Source organism: Cinclus cinclus, chromosome 3 (assembly GCF_963662255.1).
Source record: "Cinclus cinclus chromosome 3, bCinCin1.1, whole genome shotgun sequence".
NCBI classification, from domain to species: domain Eukaryota; kingdom Metazoa; phylum Chordata; class Aves; order Passeriformes; family Cinclidae; genus Cinclus; species Cinclus cinclus.
In genome coordinates, this window is record NC_085048.1 from 82,767,600 (window position 1) to 82,786,204 (window position 18,605).

General features: G+C 34.0%; 1 protein-coding gene across 1 annotated transcript in view; it reads left to right on the forward strand.

Moving 5' to 3' along the window:
• Window positions 1-18,605, forward strand: part of DNAH8 (dynein axonemal heavy chain 8) — a 113,875-nt gene that overhangs the window by 77,159 nt on the left and 18,111 nt on the right. Inside the window, exons 65-81 of the mRNA XM_062490336.1 lie at window positions 289-407; window positions 2,003-2,106; window positions 2,921-3,097; window positions 4,413-4,580; window positions 5,398-5,610; window positions 6,893-7,030; window positions 7,352-7,479; window positions 8,193-8,364; window positions 9,370-9,525; window positions 10,791-10,946; window positions 11,944-12,126; window positions 12,584-12,689; window positions 13,513-13,765; window positions 13,860-14,050; window positions 14,406-14,527; window positions 16,517-16,635; window positions 17,896-18,098. Coding sequence (XP_062346320.1) covers window positions 289-407; window positions 2,003-2,106; window positions 2,921-3,097; window positions 4,413-4,580; window positions 5,398-5,610; window positions 6,893-7,030; window positions 7,352-7,479; window positions 8,193-8,364; window positions 9,370-9,525; window positions 10,791-10,946; window positions 11,944-12,126; window positions 12,584-12,689; window positions 13,513-13,765; window positions 13,860-14,050; window positions 14,406-14,527; window positions 16,517-16,635; window positions 17,896-18,098 — 2,708 coding nt within the window. The remainder of the gene's footprint in view (window positions 1-288; window positions 408-2,002; window positions 2,107-2,920; window positions 3,098-4,412; window positions 4,581-5,397; window positions 5,611-6,892; window positions 7,031-7,351; window positions 7,480-8,192; window positions 8,365-9,369; window positions 9,526-10,790; window positions 10,947-11,943; window positions 12,127-12,583; window positions 12,690-13,512; window positions 13,766-13,859; window positions 14,051-14,405; window positions 14,528-16,516; window positions 16,636-17,895; window positions 18,099-18,605) is intronic.

Below are 18,605 nucleotides of genomic sequence, written 5' to 3' on the forward strand. Positions count from 1 at the left end.
TAGAAAAATAAATCTGCTATAGCATTATATCCTCAGGCCATGAAAAAGAATTGCTATTATATTGCAAATTCTTTATCTTCATTCCCACTATTCAACAGTCTTTAATATTGTCTATGTGGATAAAAACAATGTAACTAAAAGTATAAGGGTTTGCATCATGAACAAATCTGATTTTGAACAAATAAAGACTTGAGTTATATAATTTTCTGTCTTTTTGGAAGTGATCAAATAGCTGCATGTATCAAAAATGTATGTGATGTTGATGTTGCCAATTATGGTTTGGTTTAGGTATCGAAGACGAGCCTACGTGACACCAAAATCCTATCTCTCTTTCATCAACGGCTACAAAGAGGTTTATGCTGAGAAGCTATATAGTATCAATGAACAGGCTGAACGTATGCAAACTGGTAAGCAAATGCATTCCATGTACGGTCTCAAATGATCTATTTTTTTTAATATTAGACTTCTTTCTCAGAGATCACTTATAGGGGGTCACAGTCCAAAAGTGGTACCATATGAGGACCTTTACCAGACACTCCCCCAGTCACAACCTCACAACGATTCTCTTGTAAAAATACCTCAGATAATCTACCAGCCTAACCATTCAGCTCAGCATTGTGTTAAACTTTAATGTTTGCAAATCAGAATTTGTAATAGAAAGTAGAACCTGAAAATGGACAGGGGTAACATCTCATTTACTGGTGTAGACAGAGGCAATTCTAAACATTATTAACTTGCTTCTGGACTTGTCTGTGGAAATTGTCACCATGCAATCTCACAAAAAAAGTAAAGAAGCAAAGGGTATTATTTTCCCTTTTGTGGCTTCCAGGTTGAAGGTGCTGGGTTGGTGGTGTAACTAGGTAGTATTGAGGGTTTCTTCCAAACTAGATGATTCTGTAGTTCTGTAGAATGGCCGTAACCTAATCAAGAGGCAGCTGTGTCAGAACAAGAGCTATGCTGGGAAAGAACGCTTTTCTGTTTGAAATGTGGCAGCAAAAAATTGGGAAGCTATCACAGAGAAACCTAGCACATCAAATGTGTAGCTGCAAGGGTGTGCTGACTCAAGTGCTTAGGGAGAGAAGGCAATAAGGGGAATTACTTCCAGGGAACTTGTAGGATTTAAAGATTCAGTGATGAGAAAGAAAGAGTCTGGAGAGGCTTCAGCATGCAATGAGAAACTCGGGAATGGCCAAAATATCTGTGCCCAAGTGTATGAGCAAGAGAGAAGAGGAAAAAAAGAACCCATGAGTGCATGGAAAGACTGAATAAATAATAACCATACAGGGAGCAAGCACATCTCATTCTGGATGTTCTCAGACTCGTGGTGGGATTCTTGGTGTGTCCTGTGCAGAGCCAGGAGTTGGACAAGATCATCCTAGTAGGTTCCTTCCAACTCAGCATATTCTGTGATTCCATGGTTCTATGAAAGGCTGAGTGGCCTCTGTGGGTGGTTTCTATAGCACACAGACGAGTGTGGGATGGGAATGGCCCTCAGCACACAGGTGCTTTTTCACCCTCTCTGTCACCAGGGAGAAGAAAGGGTGAACTCAATATGCAGGAGCTGGAGGTCATAATTTCGCTGTGATCTTTTTGTCCATTTTTGAGTCCACTTCTTTCCCATTTTTTCTAGAAGGAACTCCCTATTAGAAGGCAGTCATGGATCCTTAGGTAATTTCTTCATGTAATGACACAATGAAGCATTGTTCAGAAATTCTGATTGTCTCATGACTTTATGATGCAACGTATACTTGGCATAGTTCCTTTGTTGTTTTCTTATGATGAATTAAGATTTTTTATAATAATTTTGTACCTTGCAAAATTACTTCTATGAACAGTAGACACAATCATGATAGTGTGACTGCTTACACCCACTTTCTCTCCTTTTCATAGAATGGAATGAGAACAAAAGGTGCAACATATGAGAGATCTGGACATAGACTGTGTAATCTAAGTAGGGAAAAAATAGTTTCTATATTTCTGAGTTTTATCTTTTACTTAATAGGTCTGTCCAAGCTGATGGAAGCCAGTGAATCTGTTGCTAAACTCTCTAAGGACTTGGCTATTAAGGAGAAGGAACTGGCTGTGACATCTGTTAAGGCAGATAAAGTAAGTGAGTGTTAAATGGCACTAGAATATACAGCAGGTAAAATTCTATTGCAGAATTTTATCATAATTTGCAAAAATTTGCCTTATCTAAAATGTGGTTTTATTCTCTCTGTAGTGTGTTGATTCAGCATTTGCTTCTTTAGACTGCAGCAGAGGTTGAGTGCTTTCCTTGTTCTTCTCCCATTTCTTGCCCACTCAGATAAGCATCAGATATCATTTTTTCCCAGCTTTTTATAGACTTGGTCTTAATTGGTATTATTAAATTTGGGATTATATGTGCACTTACTAGCAGAGAAAAAGTTAACATGATAATGGGACTTTTCTATTTCAAAATTTCTTAGAAAAATGTTCATCACAGTCCAGTGTCAGATTTTGTCTTTTACATTAACAAGGTATTCATGTGTTCATGAGATTGGTGGTCTGGTGGAAATCTGGCTTCCAAAATGACTCTGTGGAAAGGTATGCCTTTCCAAGGGAATGGATCAGTACAGACATTCTGTTTTCTGAGAGGTACCGTAATGCTCTAATATTGCATATTTAATATGCACTGGAGAGTGAATTTTGGCTGGTCATGATTAAGGAACTGCCTGCATTCTTTGAGGCCTTTAATCTCATTAGAGAGAAATATGTGACAGAAAGGGATGAAGCTGAACTTCTCACATTTATTTTTTTTAATAGTTATATGAAATCATATATAGTTAGCTGTAGTTGGGGTTAGATTTATATATTTAACATACTGTTTTATCTTGTGTCTCTCAATAATTTGTTCCACCATTTTGATTTATAGATTTTATGTGTTTATTATCAATTCCAGGTACTAGAAGAAGTCAAAGAAAGTGCTGAAGCTGCAACTAAAATAAAACTTGAAGTCCAGGGTGTGAAAGATAAAGCACAAAAGATTGTTGATGCAATTGATATAGAAAAACAGGAAGCAGAGAAAAAACTGGAGGCAGCTAAACCAGCACTAGAAGAAGCAGAAGAGGCTCTGAAAGTGAATAAATTTCATTTTTATTAGTATAGTATTATTTGCATCACCTGTGAGAGGCCAGATCCACCAACATACAGTTGTCTCTTGGTATTGACTGCTGTCACCATCTCCTCACTGTTGCTGGCCATGTCTCTCATGAATACTTAAGGAACACATATATTACATTACACACATAGGGTCTATTTTGTAGTATTTTTTTCCTTCCATCCCAATACTTGATCATTATGAAAGTGTAGATCTTTCCAAAAGCTACAGATGCCTTTAGAATATGTTATTCTGATTCAAGAGAATACTTTTTGTGCTAACAGAATGTTTTTAAATCGAACAAGTATTTTAGACCTGTATTTTAAGACAAAAATCAGTATCTTTCTTCACCAAAAATCCTAATGCTTTTAATTTTAAGAAATACAGGAAACAAAGGGGATTCTGGGCAATCAGAATGAGGATTCAGAAATTTGGAGGCCTTACTGTGCTACATAATTTCAATATTCTGCTCTGAACAATTAAACAGTAAAAACATGAAATCAGAAATCAATGACAGCCTTCAATTCCAGTTATCAGAATTTGTTACAGAAGTTCTTGAGTAGAAAAAGCAAAAAAAAAAAAGGAGCATTATTTGCTCTTACACTAACATTTAGATAATGAGATATCTGAAACTGCCAAAAATAGTCACAAAATTCACTTACAGAATGTGTGGACTTAGAAAATGGTTTTTATAATGTACCTGTAACTAGGCAGTAGTGATATGTATGTAGTTTTAGACACAAATAAATGTTAGTTTTGAAGTTTTAAATGTTTTTTTTAAATTTTGTAATGGCTGTGGAACTAAGCAAAGTTCCAGTGACAATGATGCTGTTAGAAAATGAAGTTAAAAATTATATCTCATACCTATAGTAACTTAAATGGAACAATAATAACCAAATCCATCTCAGAATAAACTTTACTGCTAAAAATCTGAAATAATGTTTTATCAAGCTAACTGCTCTTAATTAAGTCCTGTTACATTTTTACAGTGATGTTTCATTAAACACTTAGACTGACAGTTCAAGTCAATGCTGCTGTATGTAAATTTGATTTTTGAAGGATGTCTTTAATATTGGGAAGATATTATTGTCTAATATTCATTGAAATCACTAAAGTTTCATGAAACTATGAAATTTAATGATTAGGCCAGGTTTCTCACTTTTTTTTTGTATATACTTAATACAAATTTACCTCAGAGAAAAGTATTACATATGGACATGAAAATCAAGATATCTAATGGGAAAATAGAATAATGGTATTGATGCAGGATTCTATTGCATCTTTCTTCAAACAGACCATCAGACCAGAGGATATTGCTACTGTTAGAAAACTTGCAAAACCTCCTCACCTCATTATGAGGATCATGGACTGTTGTCTGCTACTATTTCAAAAGAGACTGGATCAAGTTACCATGGATCCAGAAAAGCCTTGCTGCAAGCCATCATGGGGAGAATCATTAAAAGTAAGTAGATTTTTCAAACCGTGTTTTTTGAACACTGGAAATAGTAATTAGCTTATTAGAGAACTTATGATGCTGTTTACCCAACACATGACAGAATTTTGTTAAAAGTCAAACGTATTGTTTTAAGATAAACTGTATCTATAAGTTATGTCTAACTGGAAGGAATGGTAGGTAAATTGCTTACAGACTTCTGAAGCTTTACAGTTTCTTTGCCCTGATCCTGGTGCATGGCCTGATGGTAGCAGGTAACAAATAGTGCTCTTGCTTTTTATTTAGGCTTTTATAGTTTAGAAAAATCATCAAAAGCTTTTATTTTCCATTGATATAATAAAATTAGATAAGCAGTTACTCCATGATTTACCTTTAGCATGCTAAACATTTGTTAGAAAAATTTAAACCAAATGATTTCACATTTCAGAATCTAGATAATATTTTGCAAATGCCTACGCTTTTTTTTTGTGTGTGTGTTTAGTTAAATTAGTTAAGTTACAAATATATCTGTGAGTCTTTATTTTGGTTTTTTTATTATTATTATTAAATGATGCTTCTTAAATGCTTCTGAAATGCAACACAGGAATATAGAAGATGGAAATATACCAGTAACTTTTGGCTCTAGTTACTGGAATGTATTTGCTTAAAACTTCAAAATAATAGAAGGGGTGTGGGGGGAGTTACAGCTGAATAGCACATTATAATATTAGCAACATAAATGTCCTCTGCTTACAGAATAATTTTAGGAAAGCTTTTTAACAACTTCACCTATGAGCAAGACTTTGAACCTAAAATGTATAAATAACTCATGTGCTGTTTTTTGAAGCTTATGAGTGGCCCGTTCTTGAACAACCTACGGAATTTTGCTAGGGATACAATCAATGATGAGACAGTAGAATTAGTCCAGCCTTACTTTGAAATGGAGGACTATACACTGCAGCATGGAAAAAAGGTTTGTGGCAATGTGGCAGGACTCCTCTCTTGGACACAAGCCATGGTGGTATTTTATGGTGTTAACAGAGAAGTTTTGCCTCTTAAGGTAATACATCCTCTCCTGCTTTGTGTTTGCTTGCCAAGTAATTGAGTTTAGTTCAATTCAATATGATATTACAAATATTTATATATTTATGACTTTATACAGATGTAATAGCCTGTGACTTCAGTGACTAAAGATGGTAGGAGCAGAAACAAACCTATTTTCCTCTTCATTCTAGTGAGAACACAGAATAAAAAATTAGCGTAGATTAAATTTATGTGATCTGGTTTACTGTGTATAGGGAAGGGTGTTTTCAGTCTTCTTTTAAAATTATAATTGCTTTATAATTGTTTTCAAAATGTTGTACCAGGATCTTCATTCCTTCTCTAAAGGGTCCTGCAAACAGAGGTTTGCAGCTATTTTAGGTTCTTTGTTTTCTCTTGGTAACTTAGAGGCAGTGGAGGACTGACTTCTTGCCTAAGCATTGGCTGTCTAAAGAGGTTCAGAGCTCACATCAATCAAGGAGCTATGTTGCAATAGTAGGAAGCAAAATATGAAAACATTTTTAAGAGTAAATTTTTAGTGTGGGTGTTCTTTTTCAGATTTATGAAACTCAAAGACAGTGATTTTTTTTGTTCTAAACAAAGTATTTAATCCTTAAATGTAGTATTCTAGAAGAAAAAGATAGTAGAAGGGGTGAGCACATGGGAATCTCAATATTTTTTCACATTTTTATCACTGGTGGAAGTGTTATTTACAGAAGCAGCAGTAATACAGGTGAATTAATAAAAAAATAATTTCCTGTGTTCACCATGAATATAATTTTAGGAGCAATAGGAAGAGCTACTGTTTTAGGACCATTTTATAGTGGGTGAAAGCAATATTGTTAGATGATAAAGGACCAATCTCCCATTGTGACTGCTGGTCAAAATTCACTAATTAAAAATAAAAATAGAATTCATTAAAAAAGAGAGGAAATTGCATATAGTCAAAACATAGTCAAGCAAGAATATTGAATAATTTTGCTTCTAGTCTGACCAATGTGTACAGATCAGAAACCTTACTTCCTTAGCCAGCTTCTTGAAATGTAGCTTCTTTTTAAAGGAATAAAATTGACAATACATAGTAGAACTTTAGGTACTGTGCTGTTATTGAGCAAAAAAAAAAAAAAAAAAAAAAGTTCAGTATATATGTGGTATCGTTTTCAGTTTAAATATTTTTGATATTTATATAAAAATTACTTTGATGTATTGTGATTACCAGCTAAGCAGGCTTAAATAGTTCATTGAATTATATTGAAATCTTATATATGATTGAACTTTTAATTTTTCTTTTCTCTTTGCAGGCTAACCTGGCAAAACAAGAAGGTCGCCTTAAAATAGCTAATGCAGAAAAAGATAAGGCTCAGGCAGAATTAGATGAAAAGCAAGCTGAACTGGATAAAGTGCAGGCAAAGTTTGATGCAGCAATGAAGGAGAAAATGGTGAGATAAAAGTATTTTAGTCTTATCAAAAACCCTTGTACAATATTTTCATGTAAATAGGGTTTGCTGCAAACACACATTTACCTGCTACCTTGAATGACATGGCTGAGGCTCAGGTATAAAATAAGAGATTTAAGCCTATGTCCTCTCCTGCTCCCCCTCTTTCTGTGAATAAGAACATCTTAGACACCTTTAAGTGTCCTCAAGAATGCGTTTTAAATAAATTAAATGGTTATAATAAATATAAGAGGACAAAAAGCATATAAATTAACTTCACATTTTTGCGTTCTATGATTAAGTAGGACATTTTTTCAATTTTAGGACTTAGAGAATGATGCAGAAACATGCAAAAGAAAGATGCAAGCAGCCTCTGCCCTTATAGATGGACTGAGTGGAGAGAAAGTTAGGTGGACTCAGCAAAGCAAGGAATTTAAATCTCAGATTAAGAGGTATCAAATCCATTATGTTAAACAAAAAAAAGAAAATGCTTGTAAAAACTGAAGTGTTGGTAAACAATTTAGTGGCTTTAATTGTGGTACTTAATTTTTTTCCTGGAAATCTTAATATAGCAATGCAGTCAAATGAACTATCCTGAAATTTGAGTTTTCCTCGCGTAAGAATACATGGGTGCTGAGTGGTAATATTTCAGTTAAGAACAATACCTCTGGTTTTGGAATTAGCTTCCAAAGAGTTTATTACTAGGGCTGTAATGTGCCTGTATTACAGCTGCTTCTGCAGCCCCCTTAATACTGAACCTTGTTCTGATGTTGCCGGGGAAGTGAAACCTTCAGATAGCTTAGCTTCTGTAGAACACTCATGTTACTATAAATTCCCTATGGGGAAATTTCTGGTGAGAGTTTCAATACAACTAGGTTTGTATCCTTGGTAAATATTGTATTTCAGATATATTTTTAAGAAATAAACAATTTTCCTGCTTCATTTAGGAAAGAAGGAATAGTTCTCATCAGGGCTTTATTGTTTTGTAGGGGTGGAGGCAGTATTTTCATAAAATACTGCTCTTACTTTTTGCCACAAAAAATGTTCTGGAAATATAAATTATTTTTTCTTGAAATCTTCTTATGTTTCAAAAGCTGGTTGTCTAAGTCATTAGAAATTGAGTTTGTACATCACCTTTTAATGATGACTTTTTTTCCTTTTCTAGACTTGTGGGAGATATATTGCTCTGCACAGGCTTTCTTTCATACTGTGGACCTTTTAATCAAGACTTCAGGAACCTTTTGATTAAAGACTTATGGGAAGCAGAGTTGAGAGCTCATAAAATCCCCTTTTCTGATGATTTGAACCTGATTTCTATGTTGGTAGATCAACCAACAGTAAGTACTTGGTGCTTGGAGGGTTTGAGTTTTCATTAGCATATTCTATGACTGTTAGCCAGCATTATGCTTGCTTAGAGAAGAATTGTAGTCCCCAGTATTCCAAATACTGCTGTGCTGTGTACTTCTGTGGTTTCCAAATGCCCTTGGCAATTTCCACTAAATCTTGGCATAGTAACAGTAAAAAAACCCAAGAGAAACAAGTGATGCACAATAGAATTTCTCACCACCTGCTGACCAATACCCAGCCAATCCCCGAACCATGATGAAACCTCTTCGGAGGAATTCCCACAGTTTATATTGTGGGCATGGCATTCTGTGGGATGGAATATCCCTTTGGCCAGTTCAGGTCAGCTGTCCTGCCCATGCTCCCTCCCAGCTTTTTGTGTACCTGCTCACTGGTGGAGCACAAGACACTGAAAATTCCTTGACTTACGTTAAGCAATATTGAGCAGCAGCCAAAACATCAGTGTGCCAACATTATTCTCACACTGAATCAGAAAAACACAGCACTGTACCATTACTAAGAAGAAATTTAAATTCAGCCAAAACCAGGACATTTCTAAAACAGTGTGTTTGGCTGTAATTTAGAATAGCATAAGGTCCTATTCAATGTGAATATATAAGAAATGGGCAAAGAGTGGGAAATTCCAGAATCTTCATTTCCTTCAGTAAATATTAATTCCCAAAAGCTCTCTTAAACTGGTTTTTGCTTAATTGATCCCAATGTTTATTTTGTCTGTCAAGCTGTCTTTTGACATCCTTACACTTTAAAATATAATTTTTGTGATTCCATATAGTTAAAAACATCCATATAAATATAATTCTGGAAATATTTTTATACCTGCATTAATAATTCTTCAGCAGGTTCAGATATGCATTCCCTTTGATGTTACTTCTTAGAAAAAAAATTTATTGAAGAAAAATTCCCATGATAATTCACTTCAAACCCAAACTAACTACTATTTTTCTTAATTTCTCGATTTTTTTTTTCTTTTCCTTTAGATTAGTGAGTGGAATCTTCAAGGATTGCCTGGAGATCACCTCTCAATTCAGAATGGTATCATTGTCACTAAGGCATCGAGATACCCACTTTTGGTAGACCCACAAACTCAAGGAAAAGCGTGGGTTAAAAATAAAGAACAGGAAAATGAATTACAGGTAAAAAGTGTCTTAAAGGAATGGTCTGCTCTATATTCTCCTTCAAACATTATTGCTTTCTAGGGAGGTTGTATTTGAGTCAGTGTGATCCAAGATAACTTTAACATGTATGGAGAAGGACAAGTAGATGCATCAGCAGGGAACTTGACAACAGCTGTAAATCCCACCCAAGGGCTTGGAAAAGACTAACTTGTATGAAACCTAGCAAAAAGTATAAAAGTATCTTGTTCAAGATGGGTGAGTATGGTCCCAACACAAAAAAGAACAAATAGGTGATAAGTAAAGCAAAAGAGTGTAATATAAAATTATTTAATGAAAGTAAATTGTGTGACTGTTAGTAACATTACAGATAAAGACAGGATAAGTGACAGCTCTGAAAATGTAGGCGAAGTGCCTTAAGTGTTGCAGCCCATAATTTAGGATCTAAGAGTGTATTCATAATGAGGTTTTCACTACAAAAGGAAGTTGAGGAAATCTAGCTGAAGCCAAATCCGTAAAAAATTTGCCTATCCTAACATTACTGCAATCTTCATAGCTCTTTTATAGGTTAAGCCAATAGGGTAAATTGCCTGCTCATGAAATATAATATAAAGATGTTCACCATTTGCATCACAAATTATTTTTTCCCAAATGATGTGGCATGGCAGAAGGAAACTGCATTTTAAAACCCTTAGCCAGAATGTTGAGAAAACTCATGTACCCTGAAGATCCATGAATTTTGGAGGATTTAGAATTAGTTAATTATATAGCTTACTAGTTTATGCATGCTTTTTAATGATTTCATATAGTATGAATCGCATTTCATGAAATATCAATCTGAATTCATACTATTGTAGCAGTGATTAATTTTTTAGACTGAGTTCAGATTTCCAGAAAGAATTTCTCAGCACTTCAAAGCTAAAATTAAAAAATCTAGTCCTTCTACGACATAGAACAGAAAATTAAAGGCTAGGTATCTCTGATTTCTAAAATATACATAGTATTTTTAATATACAATAAGCTGTACAAGTTTTATTTAGTAGATTATTATTCACCTAATGAAGTTCTTAGGATTCAGTTATAGCCAACCTTTTAATTCACCTTTTTATGGTACTTTTCATTGTACTTCTGCATAAATTGCTGGGCAGTCAACATTTGTAGCACCTTATTTAAAATGCAATTAACAAAAACAATGAGAAAAGTTTCCATGGTTAGGTCTGGGATTTTCATCTAAGACTGTGAGAAAATACTTTGCCCTTACACCAATTTATAATTTACTTTTTGAGGTAACAACTCTGAATGACAAGTATTTCCGACAACACCTAGAAGACAGTCTTTCACTGGGACGATCACTCCTGATTGAAGATATAGAGGAAGAGTTGGATCCAGTCCTTGATAATGTCTTAGAAAAAAATTTCATAAAATCTGGATCTGCTTTTAAGGTTAGTAATCAAACAAAAGAAGTGGAATAAGTAGTTAGTTTTGTGAGAAGTGTTACTTTACCATTGTTACAAATGCCTGCTGAATCAGGTTAACTTTGTATTCAGTAGAGACTTGTAAAGAATCAAAGTGAACTAATAAAATATAGCAGAGCTTCAGCTGTGTAGTAAGTTGGCAAGTCTAAACTATGAATTTAACTACCAGAGTTATTACTGAGGATTCCAAACTGGAACCAATTATGCTTATCCGAATAAATGCTTAAATTATTTCTACTGATTTTCAAGCAGTGCAAATATGCTTAAGGGAGTGGTTTGGTCCTTCTCCTTCATAAGCCAGCTATTTGAAGCCACCTTGGAGGCTCATATGTTGGAGCCTCATATACCCCCCACTGCTCCGTGGCAGATGATCTTTAAGGTCCCTTCCAACACCACCAATTCCTTGACTCATATTAGGACATACAGTGACCAGATTTCCTTGTGCACATGCAGATTTTGATTTAGACTGCTGTTCTGGAATATCTGAATTCTATAAAAATTTCTTTTGAATACTCTGAATTAATTTTTAATTTCTTTGAAAAGATTCTTTGAAACCTGCTTAGTCTTAATAATGATAAAATTTATGTCCAGTAATTTCTGTTCTGTTGTTGGACCACATAATTCCTTTTACCTTGGAAATAAGAGAATGATGATTTCTACAAAGGTCAGCGGTTTCTACTCCTCATTTGAGGTGTGATTAGAAACCAAATGGTTCTGAAGCTATTAATCATAATCCACAGTGGAAGTGATTCCTATATTTAGCTGGAGGGAAACGCCACTATTATAACATACTCTGACTTCTAAATTTGGTCAGAGAGTTTTATTTTCATGACAAATTTGAATTGTGAAATAGATTTCCTCTTTTTGGCGTTTCAAATAATGTAAACTTTTTTTCTGCTCAATATTACTGAGTTTAATAAGGCTCATTTCTCTCTGTTTAATGCTATTTTTACTTAATTCACAGGTGAAAGTTGGTGACAAGGAAGTAGATGTTATGAATTCATTTAGGCTGTACATTACTACAAAGCTACCTAATCCTGCTTTCACACCTGAAATTAATGCAAAAACATCAATTATTGATTTTACTGTTACAATGAAAGGACTTGAGAATCAGTTACTGAGAAGGGTAATACTCACTGAAAAACAGGTAAGTTAATAGTACACATAAATTGTAGTGATATTTAATTTTTTTCCATTTAAGTGGTTTTGATATATAGGAAAAAACAAATGCTCAATATTAGCAATTTTCTAAAATTATATTCAGATCCAGTATAGATGTTTCCAAATATCAAAAATACATTGTGAGGCTCTTAATAAATATATGACTGACACAAACAATTACTCACTGGGATTCATAAGATTCATAAGACATTCATAAGATGCATCATAAGGTACTGAATAAACACTGCTTAAAAAAACATTTGTTATTAAGAACATGTTTTAGATACCAAAAAAAGTAAAATGCACATTTCATGACTGGATCCAACTCTTCACCTCTGTCTTCAATCAGTTCATTCACTTGAAAAATCAGAGCCTGAATTTTAAGTATCCCTCCTAGTTGCAGCCGATAAAATGTTGTGCCATTTTCTTGTTTTTAATAACAGGAACTAGAGGCAGAACGAATTAAGCTCATGGAAGATGTAACTTCTAATAAGAGAAAGATGAAAGAACTGGAAGACAATCTTCTTTACAAACTAACTGCAACCAAAGGTATCTCTATCAAAGGATTAATCAGATTAGGCAGATAAAACTGATCACGCTAGGTCCTTTCCTTACAGATTTTGATTTATCCATCAATGATGCAATAAGAGAATGTACAATGGCAGGAGTATGAGGACTGTGAGGGATTTGGTGCTTTAGCATGCCACTGTATGCAACTCTAGGCACTTCAGTTTCACACCTAAACAAGTTTTGTGAAATGTATCCATTTTTTAGAGAGCTTTCTGCCTCTCAGATGAGATAAGGTATCTGACCATGAGAAGATCTTTAATCCATGGAAAATATAAATTGTAATGGCCTGGCTTAAAATTGTCTTGAAATTCTTCTGCAGTATGTTATGAACCTGAACATGGTCACTTACTATCTCTGGTGGAAAAAGAATATGGTAACAGAAAATTTGTGAGTAACTGCTGGAGATTCAGGAATTTTGTTGAGTGACCATTTCCCTTTGGACCCCAAGTCTTTTTTACTTTGAGAGTGCCAATGAATAGACTTCAAAATAATTTAAGTAATTTGTTGATTCTGTAGACTGTGTGTGTAGGATAGGTGACTTCTCTAGTACATGTTGCAAAGCTCTATAAATACATTTAAAATATTTTGAATGAATTATCTTAAATATGCTGGATGTAAAAATAATATTTTAATATTACATATCATATTTGGTCTCTATTTTAAAAGCTTTCTGTTATTCAGTAAATAATTTCATTTTTAAAAATAAATAATTCCTGTAATTTGGCCTTTTGTTTTATATATACATATGACATGGAAACATAATTACAAAAATGTCCTAAACATCCAGTATTTTACTTTTCAGGTTCACTAGTGGATGATGAATCCTTAATTGGTGTCCTGCAAATAACTAAGCAAACAGCTGCTGAAATAGCTGTCAAGTTGTCTGTGGCAGCAGAAACTGAAGTGAAGATTAACACTGCTCAGGAGGAATATCGACCTGTTGCTACTCGTGGAAGCATTCTTTATTTCCTTCTTACAGCAATGAGCATGGTCAATAATATGTATCAAACTTCACTGGCTCAGTTCTTGAAGTTATTTGATCAATCCATAGCCAGGTGGGAAAGATTTTTCTTACTGTACAGATGTTTGCCTTTCCAACTTATTTGCTCTTATTAATGTGGTTTCTTTGTGCTTTGATTCATGATTTAGGTCTAAGAAGTCTCCTGTGGCTCAGAAGAGAATCTCAAATATTATTGAGCATCTTACCATTGAAATTCACTCATATTCTGTCAGAGGCCTGTATGAAAACCACAAATTCCTCTTTACTCTCCTCCTGGCTTTAAAAATTGATATTGAGAGAGGACATGTGGAAAACAGAGAGTTCCAAACTCTCATTAGAGGTAAGTTTTAAAAATTGTGTTGTATGTACAAGTAATTCAACTTTTGAAACTTTTACACCATTTCAAAGTCTTATTTCTTTGTCTGCATGGTTTCTATCAACATTTCTATGGGAACTGGGCTTGGCAAAGGGAAACCTTAGTAACCCTCCAACATCTGTGAGAAGGCCATTAATAAGGCTAAGTTATCCTTTGGTATGAAATAAATGCTAAGTACACAAGAGTACAGTTAGTATCATAGAGAAGACTGCTTAGGTCAAAATACATAATTTTAAAAGAAATAATAATTATATCTTGACCCCTAGGATATCATGTATTTCATCAATAAGTACATTTCATCCTGTGTTTTTATCTACAGGAGGTGCTGCTTTGGATCTACAGGCTTGCCCACCCAAACCATGCCGCTGGATACTTGACATGGTATGGCTAAATCTAGTGGAGTTGAACAAACTTCCACAGTTTGAAGAAATTTTGGAGCAGGTGATATTTTTAAATTATCTTTTTAATGTTAATACCCAGTTTTGTTGTCATAATTGTGTTTCCACAAAAATACAGAATAACATCATAGACACAAACAATTAGGTAGCATGAATGGTGGTGTGTGTATTTATCTTCTTTATGGTATCTGGTATTATAGTAAGTGGGGTAGAAAAAGGAGAGAAAGAACAGGAGCAAAGGATAAAGTAAGTCAATAAAAGAGAGGCTAAAAAGTTAGAGGTATCAAACAGGCTCATAAAATTAATCTGAGTGTCAGGTTTTAAGTTATAATGTTGTTTGTCTTGATTCTGGTGTATTTTTACAAGTGAATGGGTTGCTGCTTGTTTTTAAATGCTCATTTCCATTCCAAGGTTAATGTGCCACTCAGATGTGATGAGCTGGCTACAAATTGTTTTATGTAGACATACATGAAATTACATGCACATAAGCTTGTGACATGTTCAATTTGGCAAATTTATTTTTCTTTTTAAATGTAGTTCAACCACTCCCTAAGCATTTCTTGTATCTAAGCAGATACAATCCTTGTTAATCAGGCTGGTAGCCAGGACAGTAAGTTCTCTTTGCTGTTCCAGCACTGGCCAGCCAAGTCTGTTTTGTGATGGCACATATTGCCCTGGAGGGTAGCAGATATTTTAGCTAAATGGTTACCTGCATGTGGTCCTGGCTGTTTCTAATCCTTGTGTTAAGGCAAGAGTTGGATACATACCAGCTGATTTCTTACAGTTTTTGGTTTATTGAGGTATCAAAATAGAATATTAAGTTAGGAGAAACTTGGAGAAGCTTTAGTTAGGTTGTTCATTCTGAGTTGTTGGGGCACCAGAACCCTATTTCTAGAAAAGTTCTTTCACCAGGGCTTTTCTAGAATGTGTGTGAAGAAAATTTTAAGCTCTGAAGTACTTAGGTGACCATGTTACCCAAAATGCTCTCGTTTTAAAATTTATTTGTGAGCCCTGTGTTACTTTTGCCACATAGTTGCAAAGTTAAAAAGTGACAAAATTATTTCAGTAATAGATAGAAGTGGGATATGGGAGGGTGCCAACTAGGATATCAATTAAAAATTAAAAACTTTTTAAATCATATTTTTAATATTTGTTTTTATCCATTAGAAATGCGGTTCTATTTGATTAATCATATAAAATACAATTGTATTATTATTCATTTAGATGAAACAGAAAATTATTTAAAGTGACCAAAAAAGGACTTAGAATGGTATGCCCAGTTCTCAAGAGCTTTCCTGTGCTTTTCCTTTTTTCATGATAGTGTCAATTTGTTTTCCTCCTCTAAAAAAAGTCCCAGATGCCTAATTTAACATAGACATCTGCTTTAAACCTTTATCAGTGCATTCCTTGTTCTTTTTCCAGTGATCTGAGAATATTGCAGTAGCTGTCTTCAGTCACTGCATTAAAGGTTCAGTTGTATTTTCACTATGTTCTGTCCACTGGTATTCCTTGTACTATTAGGTCAGGGGTCCTAAGAGACACCTAAAATAGTGATCATATTTGTGGTCAGGTCTGTTCTTTCTCAAGCCAAAAACTTACTGAAGTCTGTTACTTTTAATTTGTGATTCATTGGCTGGCTAGACTGTACTGGGATAGATTTTTCTGTCTCTTCATATTTTGTGACTAAAAGAAATTAATCAATCAGTCAATCACAGTGTGCAGTGTGTTCCTCTTGTATAGAATCCTGCTAATTACTGACATTTTTTAAGTAGATGCATGTGTTTGGGAGGGGAATGCATTGATAACTGACTGGCTTGAGAGCCTGCATCTTAAAACTGATTGTAGCAATTGAATTAATATTATTTGTAATATTTTAATAGCAATTCACATGGCATATGTCTTAAATGCTATAAGCAATGCTACTTGTAATATATCCTAAAATAATAATGGGCTCTCATTAAAAGCTGCATTTGCAAGGGGACTTTACTGCAACTGAAATATATTTATTTGTGTGTTAATGTAATAAATTTAGATAGCTGAAAATGATAAGGCATGGAAGAGCTGGTTTGATAAAGATGCCCCTGAGGAAGAAATTACACCTAACGGATACAGTGATTCACTTGACACCTTTCGGAAGCTTTTACTCATCAGGTGAGCATCTTCAGAAATTTTGGGAAATTACATAGTTGTAGCACATCTCAAACTATTAATATGCTATTATCATAAGAGTGTCATTTCAGTTATCTCTGGGTGGCATTAAATATTAATTCACTCCCATGAAATACATTGTTTTTCTATTACTTCAGAGCTATCCTCTGCTGTCTAAAGGTATTTATAGAAAATGTCTTTTATAGCTTTGCTTTTACATCAGGAGAAATGGAAAGTGGCAAGCCCATGAAAAAGTAGAATATTCCAGATAGTTTTCAATTTTAAAAAAATCCAATAAAATCAGCTATTTTAAATAGCTTTAAACAAGTATTTTAAAATATTAAATAAAAAGAGGTGGTGAAATCCAAAATAAGTATTCAAAATCCCATGTGAAAAGAGTGCTATATATTATATTTTTGCATCATATAAGACCTCTAAGATCTTGGGACAAAATGGATTTCCCCAAAGAAGCATTCAGCTGCCTTATGCATGAGATCATATGTTCCTCCATTCTTTGTATAGTTTCCAAGTGCTGTAACAAATAAATCAGAGATGCTATTAAATACCCCAACAATATTATTTATTAGGCTGTGATTTGTCTTTGGAGCAGATTCAACATGTGCAGTAAAAAAGGCTAGAATCTGATGGAAATACCATATTGTTGAATGCTCTACACCCTAAGAGGGAGGAGACCATCTAAGTCCTAAGCATTTAAATAATCCTCAAAACCTGAAGATTTTCAAAGTAATATATTTTGTCCAAAACTAGTTGTTTGTTTGTTTTTCTGTGGGAAAAACACTCATCACCAACACAAGGGCAATCCAATGCAAAAGAATTGAGTTTGTACCCTAAAAGGCAAACAGACCAAATGAATCATCTGCAGAGTTTTACTAAAGGGCAAAAACAATCTTAACATTTCCCTCTTTGTGTTCTCAAACACAAAAATTCTGTTTAAAATGAAGAATGTCTCAATCTAATGAAGCTGCCTAGAACAGAAAAAAACAATGAAACAGTTAAGGCAAAATTGTAAGCAACTGGAAAATATTATAAGTAGGGGGAAGACCATCAGCTCTGCCTGTTATTATATCTGTAAAGACAAATCTGCAAGAACATATATGAACGTGTGTGTGTATGTATGCATATACATACATATTATGATTTTTAAAAATCCCTCTGTTTGATAAAAATAGATTTTCTAATTTGAGCCTGATCTTGGAGGAAGAAGCAGTGAATTTATATTTTTGTATGTGTTTTAATTTCTAGGTCATGGTGTCCAGACCGAACACTTTCCCAAGCCAGGAAATATATTGCAAGTTCCTTGCATGAGAAATATACAGAGCCAGTTATTTTGAATTTAAGAAAAACTTGGGAAGAAAGTGACATGCGAACACCACTCATCTGTTTCTTGTCTATGGGATCAGACCCAACTGATCAGATTAATTCCTTGTCTAGGAAGCTTAATTTGGGTATGAAATGACGTAATTATTCATTGTTTTATGTTAAGACACAGAGGGGCAGTGTAGGTAATTTCAGAGATTTTTTTTTTTTCTGAGAAGTTAAGTTTTGTCTTAAATTCTCTTGCACTACTGTTTGTTCCTGAAACATCATCTTAGAGATAAAATAATATTTTAAATAGAAGACAGTATGATAAGAACCATTCTGTATGAAATTGAAGTAATTCAAGTATTTTTTAAATAAATTGCTATCATCCTTCACGGTGATGATAAATTTTAAAATTCCTATCTTGTAAAGGAATTAATTCTTCTTTTAAAATTCCTTTATGGTGACAATAATATTTTCTTGTTTTTACTCTTTACCGCAGCTAATTTAAAAATCAGTACTCAGCTGAGATTACTTTGTAGCAAAAAAAAGCTACAAGAGCTACATTTGTATATTGTGGACTTGAGCTCTACATTATATGGAAGTTTTGAAAAAGCATGAATACAAACTGAGTTGGGAGTAGACCCCATATA